Source organism: Etheostoma cragini, chromosome 17, assembly GCF_013103735.1.
Source record: "Etheostoma cragini isolate CJK2018 chromosome 17, CSU_Ecrag_1.0, whole genome shotgun sequence".
Classification (NCBI taxonomy): Eukaryota; Metazoa; Chordata; class Actinopteri; order Perciformes; family Percidae; genus Etheostoma; species Etheostoma cragini.
Window position 1 is genome coordinate 15,593,445 of NC_048423.1, and position 21,419 is coordinate 15,614,863.

General features: G+C 40.3%; 2 protein-coding genes across 9 annotated transcripts in view; both read right to left on the reverse strand.

The window, feature by feature from the left end:
• Nucleotides 1-11,169, reverse strand: part of rrbp1a (ribosome binding protein 1a) — a 14,794-nt gene extending 3,625 nt beyond the window's left edge. For 2 of the 8 annotated variants that reach the window (XM_034897459.1, XM_034897453.1), the window contains exons 1-21: nt 10,910-11,169; nt 7,332-8,283; nt 5,598-5,752; nt 5,322-5,444; nt 4,699-4,851; nt 4,336-4,454; nt 3,961-4,114; nt 2,980-3,118; nt 2,659-2,840; nt 2,527-2,564; nt 2,365-2,440; nt 2,221-2,258; nt 1,991-2,072; nt 1,854-1,894; nt 1,476-1,554; nt 1,295-1,387; nt 1,086-1,172; nt 911-1,000; nt 737-829; nt 589-639; nt 390-470 (exon numbers count right to left, since the gene is read on the reverse strand). In XM_034897459.1, the coding sequence (XP_034753350.1) occupies nt 390-470; nt 589-639; nt 737-829; nt 911-1,000; nt 1,086-1,172; nt 1,295-1,387; nt 1,476-1,554; nt 1,854-1,894; nt 1,991-2,072; nt 2,221-2,258; nt 2,365-2,440; nt 2,527-2,564; nt 2,659-2,840; nt 2,980-3,118; nt 3,961-4,114; nt 4,336-4,454; nt 4,699-4,851; nt 5,322-5,444; nt 5,598-5,752; nt 7,332-8,265 (2,808 nt within the window). In that variant the 5' untranslated portion in view covers nt 8,266-8,283; nt 10,910-11,169. The remainder of the gene's footprint in view (nt 1-389; nt 471-588; nt 640-736; nt 830-910; nt 1,001-1,085; nt 1,173-1,294; nt 1,388-1,475; nt 1,555-1,853; nt 1,895-1,990; nt 2,073-2,220; nt 2,259-2,364; nt 2,441-2,526; nt 2,565-2,658; nt 2,841-2,979; nt 3,119-3,960; nt 4,115-4,335; nt 4,455-4,698; nt 4,852-5,321; nt 5,445-5,597; nt 5,753-7,331; nt 8,284-10,909) is intronic. The other 6 variants (XM_034897457.1, XM_034897461.1, XM_034897454.1 and 3 more) reach the window with 6 other exon arrangements.
• Nucleotides 11,170-14,430: 3,261 nt separating this feature from the next.
• On the reverse strand, nt 14,431-21,340 carry snx5 (sorting nexin 5). Its single transcript, XM_034897526.1, has 13 exons — nt 21,072-21,340; nt 19,864-19,968; nt 19,367-19,477; nt 19,036-19,157; nt 18,777-18,900; nt 18,312-18,407; nt 18,099-18,204; nt 17,942-18,017; nt 17,760-17,799; nt 17,562-17,648; nt 16,843-17,002; nt 16,674-16,759; nt 14,431-15,725 (listed from the first exon to the last, which is right to left on the reverse strand). Exons 1-13 carry the CDS (start codon nt 21,105-21,107, stop codon nt 15,675-15,677), a joined length of 1,200 nt encoding a protein of 399 aa, XP_034753417.1. The 5' UTR covers nt 21,108-21,340; the 3' UTR covers nt 14,431-15,674.
• Between the last annotated feature and the right edge of the window lie 79 nt (nt 21,341-21,419).

Here is a 21,419-nt window from a genome sequence, read left to right on the forward strand (position 1 = left end):
TGCTAATTCTTTACATTGACCACTATTTCTATAATATTTCAATAGTTAAAACCTTTTTTTGAATAATATTATTCAATCAATAAGTAGGAAAGTGCCCTGAAAAAGCCATCTGAATCTGGATATTATTTGAAAACAAAAAGGACTTGAGACTCTGATTATGAACTTTTAAATATTATAACAAAAATACAAATGAGTCTGAGTTTGAATGAAAAGAGTTACATGTACCACCTCATGTAAAACAAATACATTTTAAAATGCAAATAATATGCATGTCCACCTCCTTGGTCGGGGAACTTGCACAGAAAAATGCATTTCTTTCTTTCTTTCTTTCTTTCTGCAGCAGTGCCAGTGATGTTGCTGTGATCAGCAGATTGAACCTGCTCATGTACCTGCTCCATCTCCTCCGAGGTCCCCTGGTTGTCGGACTGCTTCTCCAGCTGGGCTTCCAGAAGCATCATCTGCTCCTTCAACTGCAGTAGGAACCAAAACAAACTGCTTTATGTAGCTGCACGCATTTCTTACCTGCTGGTTTAAATTGGGGGTGGGGGGGGTAGGTTTTTAAATTGAGTGTGGAAAGCAAATCCTCACCTGTTCTACACTTTGGTTTTCTGCCTCCAGCTTGCTGACATTCTCCAAAGCCTAGTTATGTGTGAGAGGGCTTATTAGGAGGATTTATGGAAGAAAAAAACAATGTCCATTTAAGTCATAGGGATTTTAAGGAGGTATTATAACGTACCTCCCTCAGCTGTTCTTCTGAGTTAGCTATCTTGGACTTCCATACCAGCTCTTCTTCTTCCACACTCTTCTGCAGATGTTTCAGCATTCCTTCCTAAAGCAGAAGGGACACAGGTTTAAATCAGCTTTATACATTTAGCCCATATTCACACAACTCAGTTTTCCAATCCCTTACTGTTTCAGCCAGCACTGTCCTGTACTGTTCACATTCAGCATGCAGTGTGCTGTGGCTCTCCTCAGCCTCCTTCAGTTTCTCGAGCAACTCCTGAGACAGAGAAAACACATTCAGAACATCTCCTGCTGGACCAATTCAAACCAGGATAATGGGGGTTTATAGACTTGTGGCTTACAGGCAACGCTGCGGTTTCCTGAGACTCTTGGCTCTGCTGGCTGAGAGCCTCCTTAGCTTTCTGCGTAAATACTTGTAACCAGTTGGACTAAATGAAGAAAAAAGAAAACATTAATAATTCATGTGCACATTATTTGACAGTATAATGACCAAAATCATCAGAATAAAAGATCATTCAGCAACTCCTCTTCTGAAATCCCCTTTTCCTACCTGCTCTGTCTCTACGGGTATCTGTGGGAAGAGTGTCTGGAGACTTTCTTTGGCTTCAGTTTGAAAAGTTGCCAGTTTTTCCGTAACGTTCTGCTGAAACAGTGAATGACATAATCAGGAAGGTGATTAAGAGGAAAACAGCCTCAATTGATAAGGCACTAGTTTGAATAGAGAGCCTTACTGCATCAATGGCTGTCTTTTCTCTCACTTCTCTCAGCTCCTCTTGTAGTGATGTAACAAGGGTATCTTTCTCAGTCAGGCTAGAAAAAGAAACAAAACAGTCAAAACTGAGATGTATAACGGGGCTAACCATATGTGGGACTGATCTTTTATCACATGCCAAGACTCATTTCCCAGTGATAGCCAACTGAAGCTTCGTGGACCAGTGTCTTTATTTCCTGAGCCCACTAGATGGCGCTCTTGGTTTTAAGAGAAAGGCCCAATGCATTCCAATTCAGTGTATTCTCAACCAACCGTTGAACAGAGAGCGCCATCTAGTGGGCTCAGAAAATAAAGACACTGGTTTGTGAAGCTTCATTCAGCCATCACTGTCATTTACCTGTTCTGTAGTAGTGCCAGCTCGGTGGAATTATCTGACTGCTGAAACAGAGTGGACATGCAAATTAGTCACAAAGGCAATTCTTTTCTTCTGCAGGGCAGCTCTAGGAGTAGAATCACATTGAGAAGGACACTTACTGGTGTGCTGTTAAGTTGCACCATCTCTTCTTTGAGGTTTTTAAGTTCGTCCTGAAGCGATGTGATGAGGCTGATATCCTCACTAAAAACAAACAAAAAAAAAGGCACAGACAATTTGGATAAACTATAAATAAACAGAGAGCACACACACACACACACACACACACACCAAGATGTGGAAAATCCATAAGATTTGAGTCAAATATATGGAATAGTAAAATGCATCATACCTCTTGTTCTTTTGCTCCAGCTCAACAACAGTGTTCTCCTGTTAGAACGGCAGATTTCTTTATTATTAGCAGTGCCACTGTACAAGTTAAGAAATGTCTTAAATGACTGAGAAGTAATAAACAGCTGACGCTCGCAACACTTACGGCAGCTTCCTGCTTCATCTGCAGTTGCTTCAGTTCCTCGTGAAGCGTGTTCAACTGGCCGTCTTTCTCCTGAAGGCTAAAGAGGGGGCATGGCATTTCAATCAACACATGAAACGGCTCTGGATCTGATGTGGACTGAAGAAAGGAGGCTCAAACACTTACCTGAGCTTTAGCTGTTCCACTTCTGCAGCGTTCACCTGCCAAAGCAGATATAACAGACATCCTTAGGGTTGACAATGTGTGGTCAAGCATCTGGTCATTTCAGAAAAGTGAACCTGACAAAGTTTGTTCTACCTGATTGTTATCCTCCTCCTTTTTGGTCTGACTGGCCTCAAGCAGTGCGTTGATGGAGGCCACCTGCTGTACAAGCTGGCTTTTCTCTGCCCGGGTCTCCTCCAGCTGGGCGGTGAGGGCCTCCGCCTGAGCAGAGCGCTCGCTGATTTCATCCTCCAATCTCCCAATTTGCACCTGAAACTCTGCAGGGACAAAAACACAGCACTCACAACTTATTCCATACTCCCATTTTCATTCATTACTATAAAGATGCTAAGTGAACTGTTAAGCCTTAACAACAAGCAACCATTTAGATTAGATGTCGATTCCCCATTCTCTGACCTGAGAGTTTGCTGCTGTCCTGCTGGGCATCATCCAGAGTGGCCTGCAGGCTGTTGTTTCTACTCTGTGTTACTCTGAGCTCCTCACACACCTCCTCCAATCTCCTCTGCAATGCCTGCTCGCTCTCCCCATGGCTGGCCTGACAACAACAACATTGACCAAGATGTGTCAAACAGCAGGGGGCAGCAAAGATACACAAAAGGATCCTACGTGGCAGCATTGCTCCACAAGGCAATGCAAGGGCATTTCTCTTCAAACATATTGCGACACATTCAGAGAAAACAGAATATTCACAGAATCCACTTTTTTTCACATTCAAGCATTTTTTCAGGATTTCTTTAAAGGAAGTGCTTTGAACTTTTGTTAATTTCCACTCAGTTAAAGCAGCCAATCGTTGATGACGGCTGAATGCTGATCACAATCTAGCAACACATTTCACAAAAGGAGCACAACTCATCCCAAGTAAAAAAATTTTAGAAAGGAACCATCTTGTATTAGTTGAGCATGTCTAATGCATATATTGACATGCCTGAACCATTACATAACATGTCGAAAAGCCTTAAACTGCTAAAAGGACGCATGTTAGTAAATGATTAAACTAAATGAACAATGGACTGTCAGGAAGTGCTGACTCACTTGCTCCACATAACCGTTCTAGTTCAGACCAACAGCATTCCATCAGTGAGTGAGTGCGTAGGCTGATTGCGGAGAAACGTTTCCCTTGCAGCCCCATTATTGTATGGCTGCGTTTGACTCCAGCCCCGGGCTATGTGATTAGGCAGTTAAATGTCCCATAACAAAGGGCTGGGGGACAGGCAGGAATGTTCTCGACTTGCATTTTGAAGACACTCTGTAACTAACTGGCTGCTCAGCATTAAGAAGAAAAAAAAAAAAAAGATGGAATACATTTGATTCCATGTGGAAACTCGATGACATCCAATCAAATTTTTAATAGAGATAATGTGGTGTTCCCAAGCCAACCTGCAGCAGGGAGAGTTGCTTCTCAGTAGCGGAGACCTTGGCCTCCAGCCCTTTCCTGATGATCTCATCAGCATGCAGACTCTCGGTCTTCTCTCCAAGTTCCTTGGTTAACTTTGTGCATTCCTGGCGCAGCTTGGCCAGCTCCGCATTTTGCCTGAGAACAGAATGAAAGACAGAAGGCGAGGCACACGGAGGAAGAGTCAGGACACAAGCCTCACAAAAAAATAAGAGCCAGTCTTCTGGCTTGGTACTCCAAACATGCTTCTGTATTTGTGCACACTGTGCTCAATTGTCATTTATTTAGTATTAGTATGAAAGAGGTAAAATGCCTGTCAGTATGGATCACTGCTTCTCATTTACTGTTCAAACACTCACTTGCTCTCAGCCTGACTGGTGGCTTGGTTGAGGGCATCCCGGAGAATAGAGTTCTCCTGCTGTAGACGGGCTAGCTGGGCATTGGGGCCTTTTTCCAGCTGTTCCTGCAGGCTGACAATCTGTAATATGATTTAAAATGTTTTTATTCATTTAATTTTTAATAAAACATGCCGTGTTGGACTCTCGCACCTTGGACAGTTGCATTTAATCCTTTGCAAGGCAACACAAAAAAACAAAAAAAAAAGGAATTTCCACTTTTAATTAGCAGCCAGATCACCAGAAGGACAATAAAAAGGCCAATCTCATATGTACTCATCTGCATTGGACATTGAGAAGTTGTCTTATTCGTGTATGAGAACTGACCTTTGCATTGAGCCCCTGGGTCTGTGCTACATGGTCCTGGTAGCTAGCCTGCATACGGGCTTGCAGAGCAATCATTTCTTGCTCCCTCTTACTCAGCTGGGAACTTAGCCTTGTTTCCACACTGGCAACCTTGGACTTCTCAGCAGACAGCTCCTACACGCACATGCACGCGCACACACACACACACACACACAGCACAGTCAGATTTAGATTCATTGTAATACGTCTGTGGCCAAAGAACCATTTCATATATCCTGGCTTTATTCTGTAGTGCGTAAATAATGACATTTGTATCCAACACTTGGTTTGGGACAAGAAAGATCCAAAAGTTATGTAAAAAAAAGGTAAAAAAAAATAAAAAAAGTAATACTTGACATACTAAACATTGAAATTGAGCAAGCCCTTCATGATCAAAAGACAAAGAGGACTGCAATCCAAAATGTCTGTACACGTTCAGTGAATTAACCCATTCAATTTAAGTAACATGGCTTTTTTCAGGCCCAACTACACCCTTTTCCTCACTACTAAAAAGGATTGACGAATAGCAAAGATTTTACGTCCTTCCAAAAATTTTCTTGTCTCATGGGGCTGCCAGCATGGCTATAGACCCTTGTGCGTCTCACCTTGGTGAGTTCTCTGAGACGGTTCTTTGCTGCAGTAGCATCCTCTTGTTCTAAGGCCAGCTGTTTCTCCCTCTCTTCCAGTTGTTTCTTCAGCATGGCCACTGGGTCTCCTTTCTGAGAGGCCTGAAAACGCACAGGTAAACAGAAAGAGAGTGACAATGAATTGGGTCTCCCTACAAGTCTCACATGCAGTCAGTGAACTATGACGTACCTGCACACCCCAGCAGAATTAACACATATATTTTTCCTTTTAAAACTAACTGCATGGTCCATTACCTTATGCCAGGTGTCCTGAATGATGCCAACTTTCTCAGACAGGATCTCGATGAGCCTGTGGGCCTCTCCCTCACTGAACACCATGCTACTGATGGTGGACACCAGAGCCTTGTAGGGCAGGTACAGAGGAGCATCAGCAGAATCCACTGCTGCCACTAAAAGACAAAAAATGTAAATGACACACACAAAAACAGTGGGATAGAATAGGGATTTCAGGCTTATTTTAGGTTTTAAAACTAAAAAGCCAACAGTTTTACAGCTCATTAGGCTGTCACAGTGAAGTCCAAATTCCCATGCTGCCCCAGGAAAAGTACAAGGTAGCGACTTGTCCTTTGGGTCTGGGGCCCTGGGCAGCTGGGGATGGCAAAATGATGGGGCACTGTGGCACCAGGCGGAGACAAGCCTCAGGCAGAGGAGAACCCTGCTCCCTCTTCCTACCCATTGTCAGGGCACTGAGAGCCTTTGTCAGCTAACAAAACAGGGCAGTGGTGTTTGGACAAGCTGGCGTGCTCGATGCCCTCCAGAGCTGAGTGCCAGACATTACCCACTACTGCCACTGGCCCTACTTTCCACGGGTACACAGCTAGAAGTTCATCAGTACTGACAGGGTATTACTGCCTTAGATTGTGAGTGTATGTACGTGCCACTCAACTGTACTGACATGCCCCCGATCCACCTCGAAAAACATTCAAGTCTGAGTATTATCACCCGTGTTTTGGCTAATCTAGCTCCTGTCTTGACAAACATTTCCACTTCCAAGAAGCTTTTTTTAAACAATGAAAGTGTAACAACATATTGATAAGACTACAGTGGCTGTGATCCTTGATGTGTAGAGAAAGGTTTGTGGGCAAGTGTAGTTTGTAGAGACTGGCAGAAGCACACGTCGAGCAAAACAGCAGTCCTTAAACAGTTCTTTGATTACACCATCACTGGTTTACCAGGAAAAGACATGTGGCAGTGGGCAGACCAAATAGGCAATCTTGTAGAATAAAAATATACCCAAAAATGTTTAAAGGTTTAAATATTCCCACAAATCAGTGTATATTTATACAGTGATGGAAATTTGAAATACAGACTGTTACCAAGCACCTAAAGATAGCATAACAGATAGTGATTTTGGCATAACGGCCACACTCGAAACTGCAGGTCAGGTGATACCCTTCACAGCCTTGGTCATCACACTACACAAACAATTCAGACAACATCTGTGGATTTCGACATTTTAGTTAGGTGCTTTATAGATATATTTTATTATTTCTCAAATAAGTCCATCCCACCCTGGAAACAAGCCTCCCCTCTGGCATCAGTCAGTCCACCAGGACCAAAACCTTACACCGCAAGAACAGCTTCTTCCCGACTTGGTGGGCCCAGGACCCCCACCCTCAGTCGCCACGCGTTACACTGACACACATCCTGGACTATCACCTCTGAACAAAGAACATATCATATACACTGAACTTCTTCACATGACCTGATCAAGATTTTTTCACAACTAAACCGTGTAGCCTTCCTTATTTCCCTTTCTAAAAACAATTAGAATGTACATATTTGTTACTTTAATTGTGTATTTTTTGCTTACTTTTTATTGTCATATATCTTATCTGTATTTATGACTGTAGCAGTCTTTGCCTAGTTTAGTGCCGACCAAATATACAGTGGCAAAACATGTTTGATAATAACTAGTTTTACGATTACAAAATATAAATGTATAACATCCCTGAAACATCTGCTTACCAGACTCAGTCTTTTTCTTGGAGGCCTTCTTCTTGGGCTCTTGTATTTTTTGTGCAACAGCAGGAGCCTGCTGGGATCCCACTGGGGTCACTGCCATCACGGGGACGTCTTTAGTGACAGCTTCCAGCACTGGGGCAGTCTTGGATGGAGCGGGTGAAGACTTGGCAGGGGCTGCAGTAGCTTTGGCTGGCGCAGGGGCAACTTTGGCTGGCGCAGGGGCAACTTTGGCTGGCGCAGGGGCAACTTTGGCTGGCGCAGGGGCAACTTTGGCTGGCGCAGGGGCGGTCTTGGTTGGGGCAGATGCAGAGGATGGGGCGGTTGCTTTAGTCGGGGCAGACACGGGGGCCTGAGTTAATACTGGGGCAGCGGAGGACTTGACGGGTGCAGGAGCAGTCACAACTGGGGCCGTATGGGTAGAGGCTGGCTCCACCTTAGCCACCTTCTTCTTCTTTTTCTCTTTAGGTGAGGGTGAAGGTGAGGGATCAGAAAGAGCAGGGCTTTGTTCAGCTCCAATCTTTGGTTGGGTGACTGCTGGTGCTGGGGCTGCAGTTGGTTTAACCTCAAAAGCAGGGACGGGTTCTGGGACTGGGGCAGGGGCAGGGGCGGGGGCAGCAGCTACAACTGGGGCAGCAGCAGGTTCAATGACGGCCTCAGCTTCAACTTCCTCTTGAAATTTTTCAGGCTCTGGGATCTTTCCATTGGGTTTTTCGTCTTTCTTTTTGCCACGGCCCTTCTTCTCAGAGACCTTGTCCTTCTTCTTTTTGTCAGAGCGGGACTGTATTTTACCCAACTCCCTACGTTGTTTAGCCAGGGCCTCCTCATAAGAGGTCTCCTTCATGGAGAAGGAGGAGACAAGAGCAATCCCGATAGCAGAGATCACCATGAATCCACCAAATACCATTATGCCAAGGGTCTGGGGGTCATAGATATCCATTGTTGAATTTCAGTTGACCTAAAAAGAAAGTGACTTGTCAATACAGTTAACTAAAACAAGTGCATGCTCTGGAAAACCAAAGACCAAGGAGGGGAAAAGAAGTCCATATAACAGTGCATTTGATGCATTATAATTGTGAATATTGATATGGTATCTAGAGAAAAACATTTCCCTTCAAAGACCTCAAGGTGTCACTGTTGTCCCCTTAAACCTTTGCTTTGAGGCTGGCTACTTAATGAAGACCAGCACATCTTATCAGCAAACTGTGGAACAAATAGCAGCTGCTCAGAACCCATTTACCATACAGCCTTCCACCTTAGGCAAAACACATGTGTTCATGCAGCTCAAATTCACTCTCATAGTGTATTCTCAGACACTGACTGGGTCGTTTTGGAAGACCAGCACTGAGCTTTCGATAAACGTACGATAAACAGTTTTAAATTTGCTGCCATTTACAAAATATGTATGAAAATGTAATGTTACTCATAAGCAGAAAGCCCCATTATTTTGGTTGTATTATACATCCAGAAATACAGCAAAACTGCTTTTGGAAACAAAATCAGAGCAAGTCTGCAGATTAAGTATGAATGTATGGAGATCATTTTATTTGTGGCCAGGTTAGCTCAGTTGGTAGAGCAGGAGCACGCGCTGAAGCCGCGGGATCAACTCCGACCTGCGGACCTTTGCAGCCTCCCCTTTCATGTCTTTGTCTGTCCTGTGAAAATAAGGGCCTAAAAATGCCAAAAAATGCTTTAAAAATAGGATATTTCATTTGCATATACAAACATCATTCCGCCAATGACAATGAGTTATGGAAAGGTTACTAGATCCTGTGTTGGCTAATTGCCAGAACGGCTATTACACAAACATGTGCTAAAATGATCAGTGCTATTATGGAGTGATGTGCACGTGTGAAAGGTGCTTAAGGCAAATCAATTACACTTTAACCCTTGTGTTGTCTTCCCGTTGACCTGCAACTTTGTGTTTTTCTGGGTTGAAATTCAACAGTTCGTACACTTTTCTCAACGTTTGTCTATTTTATTCCTATTTTTTGTCACTTTTTTGAAGTTTTTTTTTAACCTTGTTTTAGTCTCTTTTTCCAATGTTTTTGATGCTGTTTTGTCATTTTTTGGTCCCTTTTTCAGCATTAAAAAAATAAATAAAACATTTTTGGTGATTTTTTGTCGATTTTTTAACGTTCTTTTCTGACATGGAAAGTTTTTGTAATCCGGTCAAATTTTGACCCGAGGACAACCAAAGGGTTAAAACAACCTGAATAAGAACGTTTGGCAGAGAAAAAACCCCAAACCATAGAGGCAAAAAGGGTTTGAGGCAAAAAGTACATTAGCCCTTCCAGCAGTTGGCTGGTGGTTTGTGTTCATTTCCTGCCCTGTAACATAAGGAAAGAAAACCCAATCCCTTAAAGAATATTTCAACTATCCCTTTAAGGCTCTCGGGAGCCTCTTGACACAAACCAGAATGTTTAGCCTGCAGGGAAGAAAAGATGGCCGAGGGTAGATAGCAGCTTTAAGGACACTAAACTCCTTTCTTTGATTTATTCTGGCAGCGTAGTCATATCCTTGTTTCTATAATGGAGGCTGTCACAACACAGAATTCATAAATGCTTTACCGATTTAAAAAAAAAAAAAAAAAACGACGTTGTGACATTGTAGAGGGAAACTACTGCACGACGTTAGTACAACGCAATGGAAACAGAGTCCAGAGTCCCAGTTCGTTGTTGGGTCTAAAAGCAGAAGAAAAGGTAAGTTTGTACTGCCTCCATAATCTCATCTGGTGTCACACGTCAGCGCATCTCCACTCAGACTAAACTAAAACACAGACTTCAACAGAAAGACTCGGCGGGACTTTCTGGAAATAGAAAGTACTTCTTAAGGTCCAGAGGTAGTATGAATACGAGGAAACGTACTACTGTTTAACAGGTACATGCTACATTATAGCATATACATCTAAAAAAAAAAAAAAAAAATCTGGCTTTCATTCATGGCCAATGGAATACCTACAAGGGGTGCATTACCTACATGGATTCAGCTAAAATATGTAACTGCATACATTTTTCCCCCTTAAATACAGTACTTGTCTTTCATTATTTTTAGTTTCCGACATACAGTGCGAATGAGAACCACACTTTACACAAACGTAAAGTTACTTTAGCACAAACGCATCGACTTCCTACATAGCTAATACAAGATAATTTTAATATCAAACGAAAATTAAAATGACAATAATGAGAACACAACTAAAATGCCTCGAAGATGTATGAAACAAAAGAAAGACGTATTGGTATCCATTCAATCGTAAGTGCCATTAAAACAAAGAGTGTGTAATCCTATAAAAAAAAAATATATATATATATAAAATGCTTTCAATCACTACTTGTATTGTAGCTAACAATATGAATGCTATAGTCAAGCACATAATGGTATAAATTATCGGTTTACGACGGTTTAATTAAACTGTAAATAAAATAGCTGGTGGAGGTGGGAAATCTAAAATTGTTTTAGATCACTTTAATCGGCTGTCTTTTTGTACAATTAGTTAGCTCAGAAGTTAGCAGTAGATAGCTTCCCAAGCTAGCTGGCTCAAATGAATTAAAAAATTCCATGACTCCCACATTTAACGTTACCTCGTTGGTGATGTAGCTACGAGTGCTTGCTTCAAATGGAATGGAGAGAGGGCGAAAAGCTTGGAGTTGGAACTGTCAATTGAAGTGACTTCTGTGCAAAGCCACCTATTTATCCAGCTATCTAGCTAACTAGCTTTTTCCAGTACTCTCCCCCCTCACTCCGCTGGAGAATCCGTGATCTGTGCTGTGAAGTCGTGGCACTTCGAGCTGGCTAGACGTGCTGGCCCCATGCCCCAGATAGCGGCCATAAATCTAGAAAGCTTCTGATTGGCTGGAATACACTGAAGCCGGAAATGAGCATGTTGGGAGTTGTAGTCTTCTATGTCCATGAAAAGTCTCGTCTAGTTAACAAAGTGTTGGCTTGAAATGGAAAGAAACGAAGTACGTTTACTCAAGAATAGTGCTAAAGTTTATCTTTTTAAGTAGGCTACCGACTTTATTTCTTTGGTATTTTTGCCATTCGAGACGTCATACGTTCCAAAGAGAAGACTGCTTTTTTGTTTTTTTTAACTTAATGTAGGCCTATACAGTTAGTAACAGGATTAGTTTTGTATGCAAAAACATAGTTTCCCCTTTGGTTTCCCCTTGGCTGTTAAAATCATAGTATTCTGAACCGTATGGATAAGTATCAGCTTGTTCTGTTTATGTTCTTCTTTGAGTATATGCTGTTTATAATGAGCGAAAAGCCTATGTTTTGTTGTGGTTGCACCATTCCATCATATTTAACTATTCAAGATATCTTGTGCATAGATATATTCAAATATACCCAAAATTCATCCTGACACCTTAGGTGTTTTTGTAAAGTTTGGTCTCTATGTATAATTTAAATTGTTTTCCAGCCAAAATATCCTTTATCTTTGATACGTTAATACCTGTAGGCTACTGCTAGTCCAATAATCTCTACTACTACTTTACTACCCTAATCATTTGTTGAAAGCAGGACTTTTATTTATGTATATTTTTTTCTAGATAGACCAGAGCATTAGGATCATTTCACATCCAGAAGTCTTTCAAGAACTACAACAGGCCTGCCTGAAACGATCATTAGTCACACCTAAATTTGGGAAAGGTTACCTTCAAGTTGCAGGATAACATTGTTGGTACTAGTGACATTTTAGTTATGAAAGTCCTTCTGGGAAGTCTTATTTACCACACCCTACATAAAAATAGCACATGGAGATTAAATGTATTGTATTAATGTGATGCATCAAAACAACCTGATCACACATTTAAGTGTCAATAGAATGTAATAATGGAACATTTCTCTGTCCACACCCCGGATCACTCATTTGAGAACTGTTTTCATAGGAAATCTTGACACAACATCTCCTCAAACTGCTTAACAAAACATTTTAAGTTCAAGCACTTGTTGCTCATGTCCTTAGTACTTGCTTGCATAAACTGCTGTAAAATAAAAAAAAATGATTGGTCACTCTCAAAGTGTTTCTGTTGTGTGATGAAACTAAATTCTTGTCTTGTTGGTCTATGCATGTGAATTTTTCAGAATTTGAGATTGTGTTTGTATTGTTTGCATGAAAGCAACAGACTGCCTGAGCAGGGCAGGGCACACTGACATAGAAAAGGTTTGGCCACTGATCCTTTGAACTTTTTAGTATTGTATTATTGAAGGAAGAAAATACTCAGAACAACTCAGAAGAGATGGGGGAAAAAAGATTATAGAGATATGTACCTGTATGCAAATGTTACCTAATGAGCCCTAGGAAGAAACATCCTGTTCTCTTTCATTAAGGAAGCATAGACAGGTTGGTTACGTCACCAAGTCTGGCAGGTGCACCTTTCAAAAGTGAGTCCCTTCAGAGGACATGGTTTCTATCTGAGTAGGCGTTCATGCTTCATGCTTCATGCCTCCAGTCCTGCTCCAAGGCTTCCGTCTGCATTTATCATGACCTTTCAGTTGAAGAATATAGAGCTGTGGGAAGTGAGACAGGTGCTTTCACACACTCACTCAACTTAAGTAAGATGTTGGTTCTTTGCAGGTCATGTGTCCGTGACCTCTGGAAGTGGTAAAAGACTCAGAAACATCTATATTTCGGGACATAACAGCATGAAAAAGTACATCTGAACCCACTTTTCTCCCTATTTTTTGCTGTGTCCTTTAGATAAGAGTGTGTTTGGTGATAGAGGATTCTTAAAGATTTGGGATCATAAAGATGGTGCTGAATTAACTATTATTATCCAATCACTGATGAGGTTTACAAAAGCTCTAAAAGTGTACCAAATCTTACTCATCATACATTTTGAGCATGCAAATGATCTAAGCGTGCCCACAGGGAGAAACTCATAAAGTCAGCATAACAAGTCTTTGAAGCAGGCAGATTTAATCTTTTACACCAGTGCAGACACGTTTTATTTCTGCTATTAGAGAAAGAACTGGGGGAATTTCTTTATCATAATACGGCGGCTATTCAAAGGGAACATGAGTACGACTAAATTTAGCAGTGATACTTCTGTTTTACTCTGATATACTCAGATCAGTAACAGTAAGGGAAATAAGCCCTCTATACTGTAAGTATATGCCTAGACTATGGCAACTTAAAACACCTTGTATTAATAATTTCTCTTTATGTTCCAAAAAAGAGGTCTTGTTCTTTGGATACATTATGGCAATTATTATTTTATGAATGCTTTAAAAGCCCACTTAATCTACACTTTGTGTAGCCTATTATATTCTGTATTCTTGTATTGTACTGAATGTGAAACTGTACGTTGTTTTGCTCAGGTCGTCATTGCAAATGAGAATCTTTGCTCACAGGCCTATCTGGTTAAATTAAGATTTAATTAAAAAAAATAAAAAAGTTACTGAGTTAACTTTGATCGGATCCCAGTTGGCAAACTAACTTGTTTGCACTGATAATGTGTTCTGAGCTCATTGGCTCTAGTGTTTTCATCCAATCAGTGAACTGACCAAAAAAGGACACGTCAATATTGACAAATCCATTATGGGCAGGTACAGTATATTCTGTTATGCACAATTGCACGTCCTAGTTACAACTTTCCTTTCGCCACGTCTCTTTTAGGTGTAACCTTTTCACTGCTGTATGTCAGTAATGCAAAAAATCATGGCTTAAAAAAAAAAAAAAAAAAAAACTGGATAGCTAGAAGCATCATAGATAAAGATATTAATCTCAAAAGAGTTTTACAAGGGCTGTAGTTTAACTGCAGATTATTTGTTTAAGTCATGTTGCTAAGTGCGATTAATGAAGTAAGACATGAAATGTGCATTTTGTTGGTGGCGATCCCCATGAGCATTCTGGTATTTCCTCAAAGCTTACCAAATACACCACACAGTCCTATCCACTGTGGTCAATGGATTTAACACAAACATGCACACAGCTGTTTAAATGCAAAGGAGCACAGCACACAGTAAAACTGAGTGGAAACAGGATACAGTGGATAGACAGATACTGCCATCTAGTGGTATGATAGGGCACGCTCATACAACAGAAAGCGGTTTGTATGTTTGCTTTAAAATAGGACAAATATAGAATGGCACATATCAATCATGGGAAAGTAGGATTTATTCAATGCCATTATTACAAATGTATAAAAATGCTAATGTTCTGTAAGAAAAGCATAATGCAAAGGAATTCACACGGGTGGAATCCATTAGAAATACATTCAATTTCTTAAAAAACTATATGCATTTTAACACTCCACTGAGCCTGGTCATGGGCCATATTCTTAGTGCATCTTTTTCATAACTGCTTTAAATAAACAAAATGTTTAGAGGATCTGGTAAATATATCAGGTCTGATACATAGACCATTAATTGCAAAGAGGAATTTAGGGCAACATAAGGAAAAGCAACAACAACAAATACACACTGAAAAGTGAATAGGCAGAGTTGGTTAGGGGGGAGAAGCTGTTGAGAACATGGTACATGTAGTGCAGGGATATTGCAAATATAAACAAAATGCAGACAAAATGCTAGATGCTCATGACTTATTCTCCTCACTAATCTCTTCAATAAATCTTGTAACTGATGTGCAACTTTGATAAATGTGGAATCTGAGTTCACTTCTTACAAAGTGTGAATGATCCAACTGTCAACATTGGAGGTGAACTGCCGCTATTTTAGAACACTAGCAGATGATCTGTCTTGTCTTAGTCAGTCATAAGTTTTCAGTACTAACGGTTGGTTTGGTATGCCAGGAATGCAAAGCATGAGGGTGTTTTTTCACTGTTCTATTTGCAAACAAAAAGGTCCCAACGGAATAAGTAATTGAATCATAAACCTTAGGTTATGAGAAAGAAGAAGGAAAAAAAAACAACAAAAAATGTGTACATGAGAGAAGAACTTAGAGCCAGAATTTATGGAGGCAAAAATATGATTATAAAAGGCAAGATTTGTACTAAGTGCATAATGTCAAAATTGAGAAAACAAGAAATTAGGAAAATAAGAGATAAATCACCTCTATTGATTGGTGCTGCAAAGAATGGAAGACCTGCATGTTGGCAGCCTAATTCTCTGGAGGCATTCACATCGGGTTAGACTTCCATAAATAATGGAGAAGGATGGACCATGGACCAGAGGACAGGGACTCTGTAAACATGAAGACATTCTGCTTACAAGACACTTGGTCTCGTGCAGGGTTTCAAAGTGGCAGCGGACCCACGGGTGCAGAGATAGGGCTTGGATTCATGTTCATGTTCATGCAAAGTCCCAGGGAAGCCAGGTTTCCATTTCTTTTCTATGGCGGGTCACTTGGTGATGGTAAAACAGAAATAATTGGAATACTTGTTGTCAGATGCCCTTGAGCAGGTCAATACATCCCTGCAATAGAGTCACATTGTTCTGTGGAGACAGAAGAACACAGTGTTAATACTCCTGATGAATAGAGCCTGTTCTGTTCCAAGTCATGAGGAAGGCCAATACCTCACCAAATAAAACATTTAAATGCCCGCTTGTATCCCAGTTTTAGGTTTTGGAGTATCCCATCCTATATGTATGCTACTGTAGACAACATCTCTTACTTCTGGAAACCTGAACAGATTCTTACACTAACTTTAGGTAAACCAAATGAGCCTGCCGGGCGATTATATAATAAGAAGCAGGGATGCTGGGCACTCTAAACACCATCAACCCGATACAGAGAACTCCACAAAAAGGTTCTAACGTGTATTAACATCACAATGAGCAAAAATCACATAGAACAGACTCAGTGAAATGAGGTTAGGATGAGGCTGCAAAAACCTGAATAATACTAATAATTATAATCAGGTAAAGAAGGATATGGATAATAGGGGCATTAAAAAGGATCAACTACATTTGTAAATCATTATGTCTCTTGGGGCATTCAAGGATACGTTTATTCACTCAGCATAAAGAAGTATAAATAATGAAACGCACCATGAAGTGTGTTAAACTTTATTTCTAAATAGTCACTTAAATGTTCCGTTTTCTACAAATGACTACCTGTTGAATCCAAACTAAACCAGTGCTGACCAGATAAACTGCTTCTGAATTCTAAATTATATTATACATTTCACATTAATGATTATATTAGTTTTTTATTTGTAATACATTTGATGATATTTGATGATGATGATTAAGATATTTCTGCTGATGATGTAGACCGCAGGTGCATGTGAGATGAATTAATAGCACTATGGCGGCGTATTCGTAACTGGATTGTTAAAGTAAAATTTACATAACATTAAAGAGACAAGGTGCCTACAAGAATGGTATACATGCATTTTTCATTAGTGTAAATAAAGGGGTCAGCTGTATTGTGCTGCTCACCTTGGCATGTTTTATCTCCAGCTCAGCCATCTCTATGAGGTTCTTCCTGAAGGCCACAACACGCCTTCCCTTGAAACTGGTGAGTTCTATGAAGATAACGGTGTCTAGTTAAACAAGAGCCCATATACACACACACAAAGAAGAAATGAGCCTGCAAGGATGCACAAACCTTTCTTCCCAGACTCTGAGAGCTTGTCAAATTTCTGCAGGCACTGCTGCTGGTGCTCCTCTGCCTGGGGAACGTCCTTGCTCTTCAGACGAGCCTTGTCCAAAGCCTTGTTAGAGTTCTCGTAGTCAACTAAAGCCCGGGCTCGCCTATACAGAAGGTCCTGACATGTTCCACATAGTTTAACATAACATATAAAAGAATGGTAAGAAAGAAAAAAGAAAAAAAGAGAGAGATGGATAACTTGCCTTCATTTGGAAAATACTGAGCAATCCAAATCCAAAAATCTGATATCATGTTTTAAAAAGACGATGCTCAGAATGACGTGCAGAACACAAACGCTCGTTCCCAAGAAACACATACACTTCCGTTGTATGTGAGACTGTTTCTTGATGCTGCTCAAATGCACTTATTCAATTTAAATAAATACTAAATTAGTCGATATGATGAATACAAAAAAAACTCTAATCCCATGTTGAGTGGAACATGACTGCCTTCCCTTAACCCATAAATCTTCATTCAGATTTACTTCTAAAAGGATAAAAGAGGATTAATACTGAAGCTCTGATCAGTGACAAATGGCACAGAGGGTTTGTTAATTAAATGGCTCTGGCTGGGTTGAATGGGTTGCATAAAATGTTTGAAATGCAGCAACATGTGTACCTCATAAATGTTGTGAATCTGTGTATGTTGTATGAAGGTAGAAGGTAAACATGTCTCACCTTGGCGGCCTGAATGTCTCTCATGTAATATCTTAGCAGCTCTGTGAGTTTCAGCTCCTGGTCAGATGCTACTCTTCCCTCCACTTTCTGCAGGGACACAAATAAAAGACATATGGTAGCTACCACAATGTATGTATAAATCAGAACAAATATTTACAAAAGGTGTCTCTGTTTGTTGGTTACTAAAGTTCTACTTACTCTGAGCTTCTCAAACAAGTCAGACAACTTCTCCAGATGCCTAATAAAACAAGTAAAGCCAAAACATGGAAAATTGTGCAACTGCGTCTTTGCTAATGAGAATTAATACAATTAGCATGCAAATATGATCACAATCCCGCTTTTGGAAATCAAACATACAAGCACTGATTTGTTGAACTCACTTTTTATTTGCTGTGCTATCATCAGCAGAGAGACTGTTCAGAGTGGCAGAGATGTGAATGTAATCATCCGCAATATCTGTAATAAAAGAAATTAGACATCAAAACGAAACAAATCCCAAATACAAATGAATTTGTTCTACTCATCTCAACCTCGTACTTTTGTGTGAGCGAGTCATTTTCTCTGCTTTGGCAGTGGAATCTTTTATCTTGCTGTAGTAGTCAAGCAGGAATGTCTTCTCCTGCTCAAAAAAGTCATCCACTTCCTGTGTAGGACAGAGATACAAAAGGTATTTGGGGAAATGGCTACTACGACATTGTGTCTGGAATGGTGTCATGCATGTAATGTAAGCAGATTGTGCATGAGCCTCACCTTTATTCCTGAGATAAGGACCTCATCAGCTGACTTCACCATGTTTTTAAAGAACCCTCCAAACATTTCCTTGGCATTCTTTCTTCTCACAGTGAGCTAAAATGAAAGGATACATGTTAAATCTATGTGAGCCAACTGATTTATTTGTTAAAGTTTATTATATGATGTTGTGGGAACTGAAGTAAGGTTTATGATTGTACCAATAGTTCTTTGTTTTGCATCATTATGTGTCACCATATGGTCCACGAAGAAATGTGCCCTCTGCTAATTTAATCAGACATGTACCTAGGTGTGTAAACACTGTAACTAAGCTCCGTTAAACACCACAGCGACTGACTGCACAGATAAGCATAACTGCTGATCCCAGCAGGATGTAAGCCATGTGTCACAAGTCTCCAGTAAATTTGACTTCCTCTTTTCCAACTGACAACTCAGGAAAGGAAGTCAGCATTATGGGGAACTCACATCCTGGTCATACTCTAAGAAAATCTGGAAGTTTCTGTCTTTGCTTAAATTGGGGTGAGAGGACAATCTCTGCAGGAAGACTTCATGCACTTGGACAGTTTTCTTGAACACAGCCAGGTACTCACTGAAAAGAAAGCAGACATAGCAAGGAGATGCTTTGTATAAAAATATGTCACTGACTTTTGTAAAGGTTCTTACATGACACTGTCTATAGAATACAAAGCAATCAATGGTGTTTTGTTTTGAGTGTCACACTCACGCCTCCAGCTCTTGTTTCATTTTAGTGTACTCCTCCTTGGTCATAGTGGCTTCACCTTCCCCCAGTTTGTGCATCTTCTCTCTTGGGCTCTCAAAGTCAGGCTTTGGGGGCGCTGGAGGAATCTATGAAAGATGAAGCAAAAAATGAATTACTTTCCATGACAGGTTAAATAAATAGGTTTTGTAAAAACTATTTTCCAGAAGTTTAATTCTTGAATTAAACTTTATAATAAAAAACCTTTGGGTCTGTGTTTAAATGTCTCTTTTGTTCATTGAGTAGACTTTGCCAAAAACTAATTATAAGAGTCATGTCTACAAATAGTCCAACTTACTATTAGGCCAGCATAGTCCTCTGTCTCAACCAGAGTGTCATGTAGCCAGATGAAATCTTCATGTTGCCTGGGAACGGAGAAGTCTGGCTTCTGGAAAGAGCTAAGTGTAGTCTGGAAACAAACTTAGTTAAATAGTATTTTGGAAATTACACTTTCAACATATCAGCAAATACCCTTGTATAATTGTACTATTTGTAATTGTATAATTTGTACATAAATCTAAATTTGTTAGGAGTAAGTTCATGCGTTGGGGTTAGGGTTAGGGCTGGGTCTCGCCATTCTTCCCGTCGATTCGGATTCACAAGGTCCTGGTTCGATTACATTTACGATTCAATTCAATATCAATTTGGTTAGGGAAATTTCGGTTATAATATCAATTTAGCTTGGATATAAAAACGATTCTCAGAGAACTTTAAATTGTGATTGTACAAGCAAAAAGCAACCCTCCAATCTTTTTTTATATCGCACCAGATTTCAGGATTTTAATTTTTTTTTACCTTGGTATGGACAGTAAACTTGACTTTGTCCCTTTCACAGAGTGCATCAGGAATGTCAATGAGAAGAGAGGCATCATGGTTTAGATCCACAGACACAGAGCGCATCTAAGGAGACAGAAAACACCAAGCTTATCCAAAAGAATGTAGAGGGCCAGGTGATGTTATGGGTACGCACACAAAATATCACTTGCCCTGTACAATTGCCATTTTACTTTGTTTGTGGACACTTTCAAGAAATATCCAGCAAGTCTCTTGTCTGATCATCATTAATGCATAATGCCACTTCAAAATCATTCTTCCGTGAGTTTAGAGCTTGAAGTGTCTGGGTGGTGTTGGGTAAAAGGTCTGGAGGCAGTTGGCAGTTTGGATCTTACAGTATGCACAGACTCTAGTCCTGCTATTGCTGAAGGCCTGGTTCCCCACCCTTGTGGATGTGTCATATTATCGCATAAGAGGAAGCATAGTGTTTACTATTTACACTATCTTGCACTCAGTTGTCAGTGTAATAGGTACATCCAACATCACAAAGGATATAATGTTCAGTTTTGTTTTTAACTGTTTCAAAGGTGTTGATTCCACTTTGCGGTCATTTTATGGTGGAATTTGTGGTCCAACCTTATATTATTGATATAAATGGGTGGAGGGGGACAAAATGTTAGAAACTTCTCGCCATATAACACAATTCAACAGCACCACAATCCAACGTGACATCCTCCAAATTGACTATTAAGTTGAATTAACACCTTTCAAAAACACAACCTGCAAGTTGAAACCAAGAAAGCCATGATAAAGTTAAGACACCTGTCCGAATGCTAATCGTTTTAGCTCACTACAACTCCACGGAGTTATCACAGCGTTCTGCACAGCTGTGCAAAACAGTCAAAACACAGTAGGAGATAAATAAATGCTATGCAGTATAAAGTTTTACCACTTTTACGTAACTTGTTGTAATGAACAATAAGCGTAAACCGTAGCATGTTTTTACACTTTCAGTGTGTTAAGTTGAATTAGAAAACAACACTTTCGCTCTTGCATAAATGCAATTTGACACCAACGAACGCTAGCTTTAGCCAGAGGCTAGCGTTATGCAGACAGAAAACAACATGTTAGCCGCAATAACTTAACGTTAGCTAGCTACCTGAATGCTAACGTTGCCAGGTCTGACCGTTGGTGCAGACCTTTTATATTCCAAGACCCATTTAACTTACCTTTTCTTTATTACTTTCGTCTATGGTGGATGTCATGATGGGACTGAAATCAACAGAAGGACGAGAACAGGCCAACAACCCAAATAACAAAACTATATGCAGGAAGCTCTCCCTCTGCTTACTGGTTAGCTGCCTGAGCTGTCAAACCGATTTTTTTTCTTTCCAAAATCGCTCCCCATCACATGCCCCATCCTGATGACGACAGCTTAAATCCCGCCTTTAGATACATTTAATTGGACAACTTCGAATTTGGAAATGCTACTATTGGCGTTAATCCAAATCACTCATTCCAAGTTTATATACATGTGGCTTCATAGAAAGGCTCTACGATAACTTCTTTATACAAAA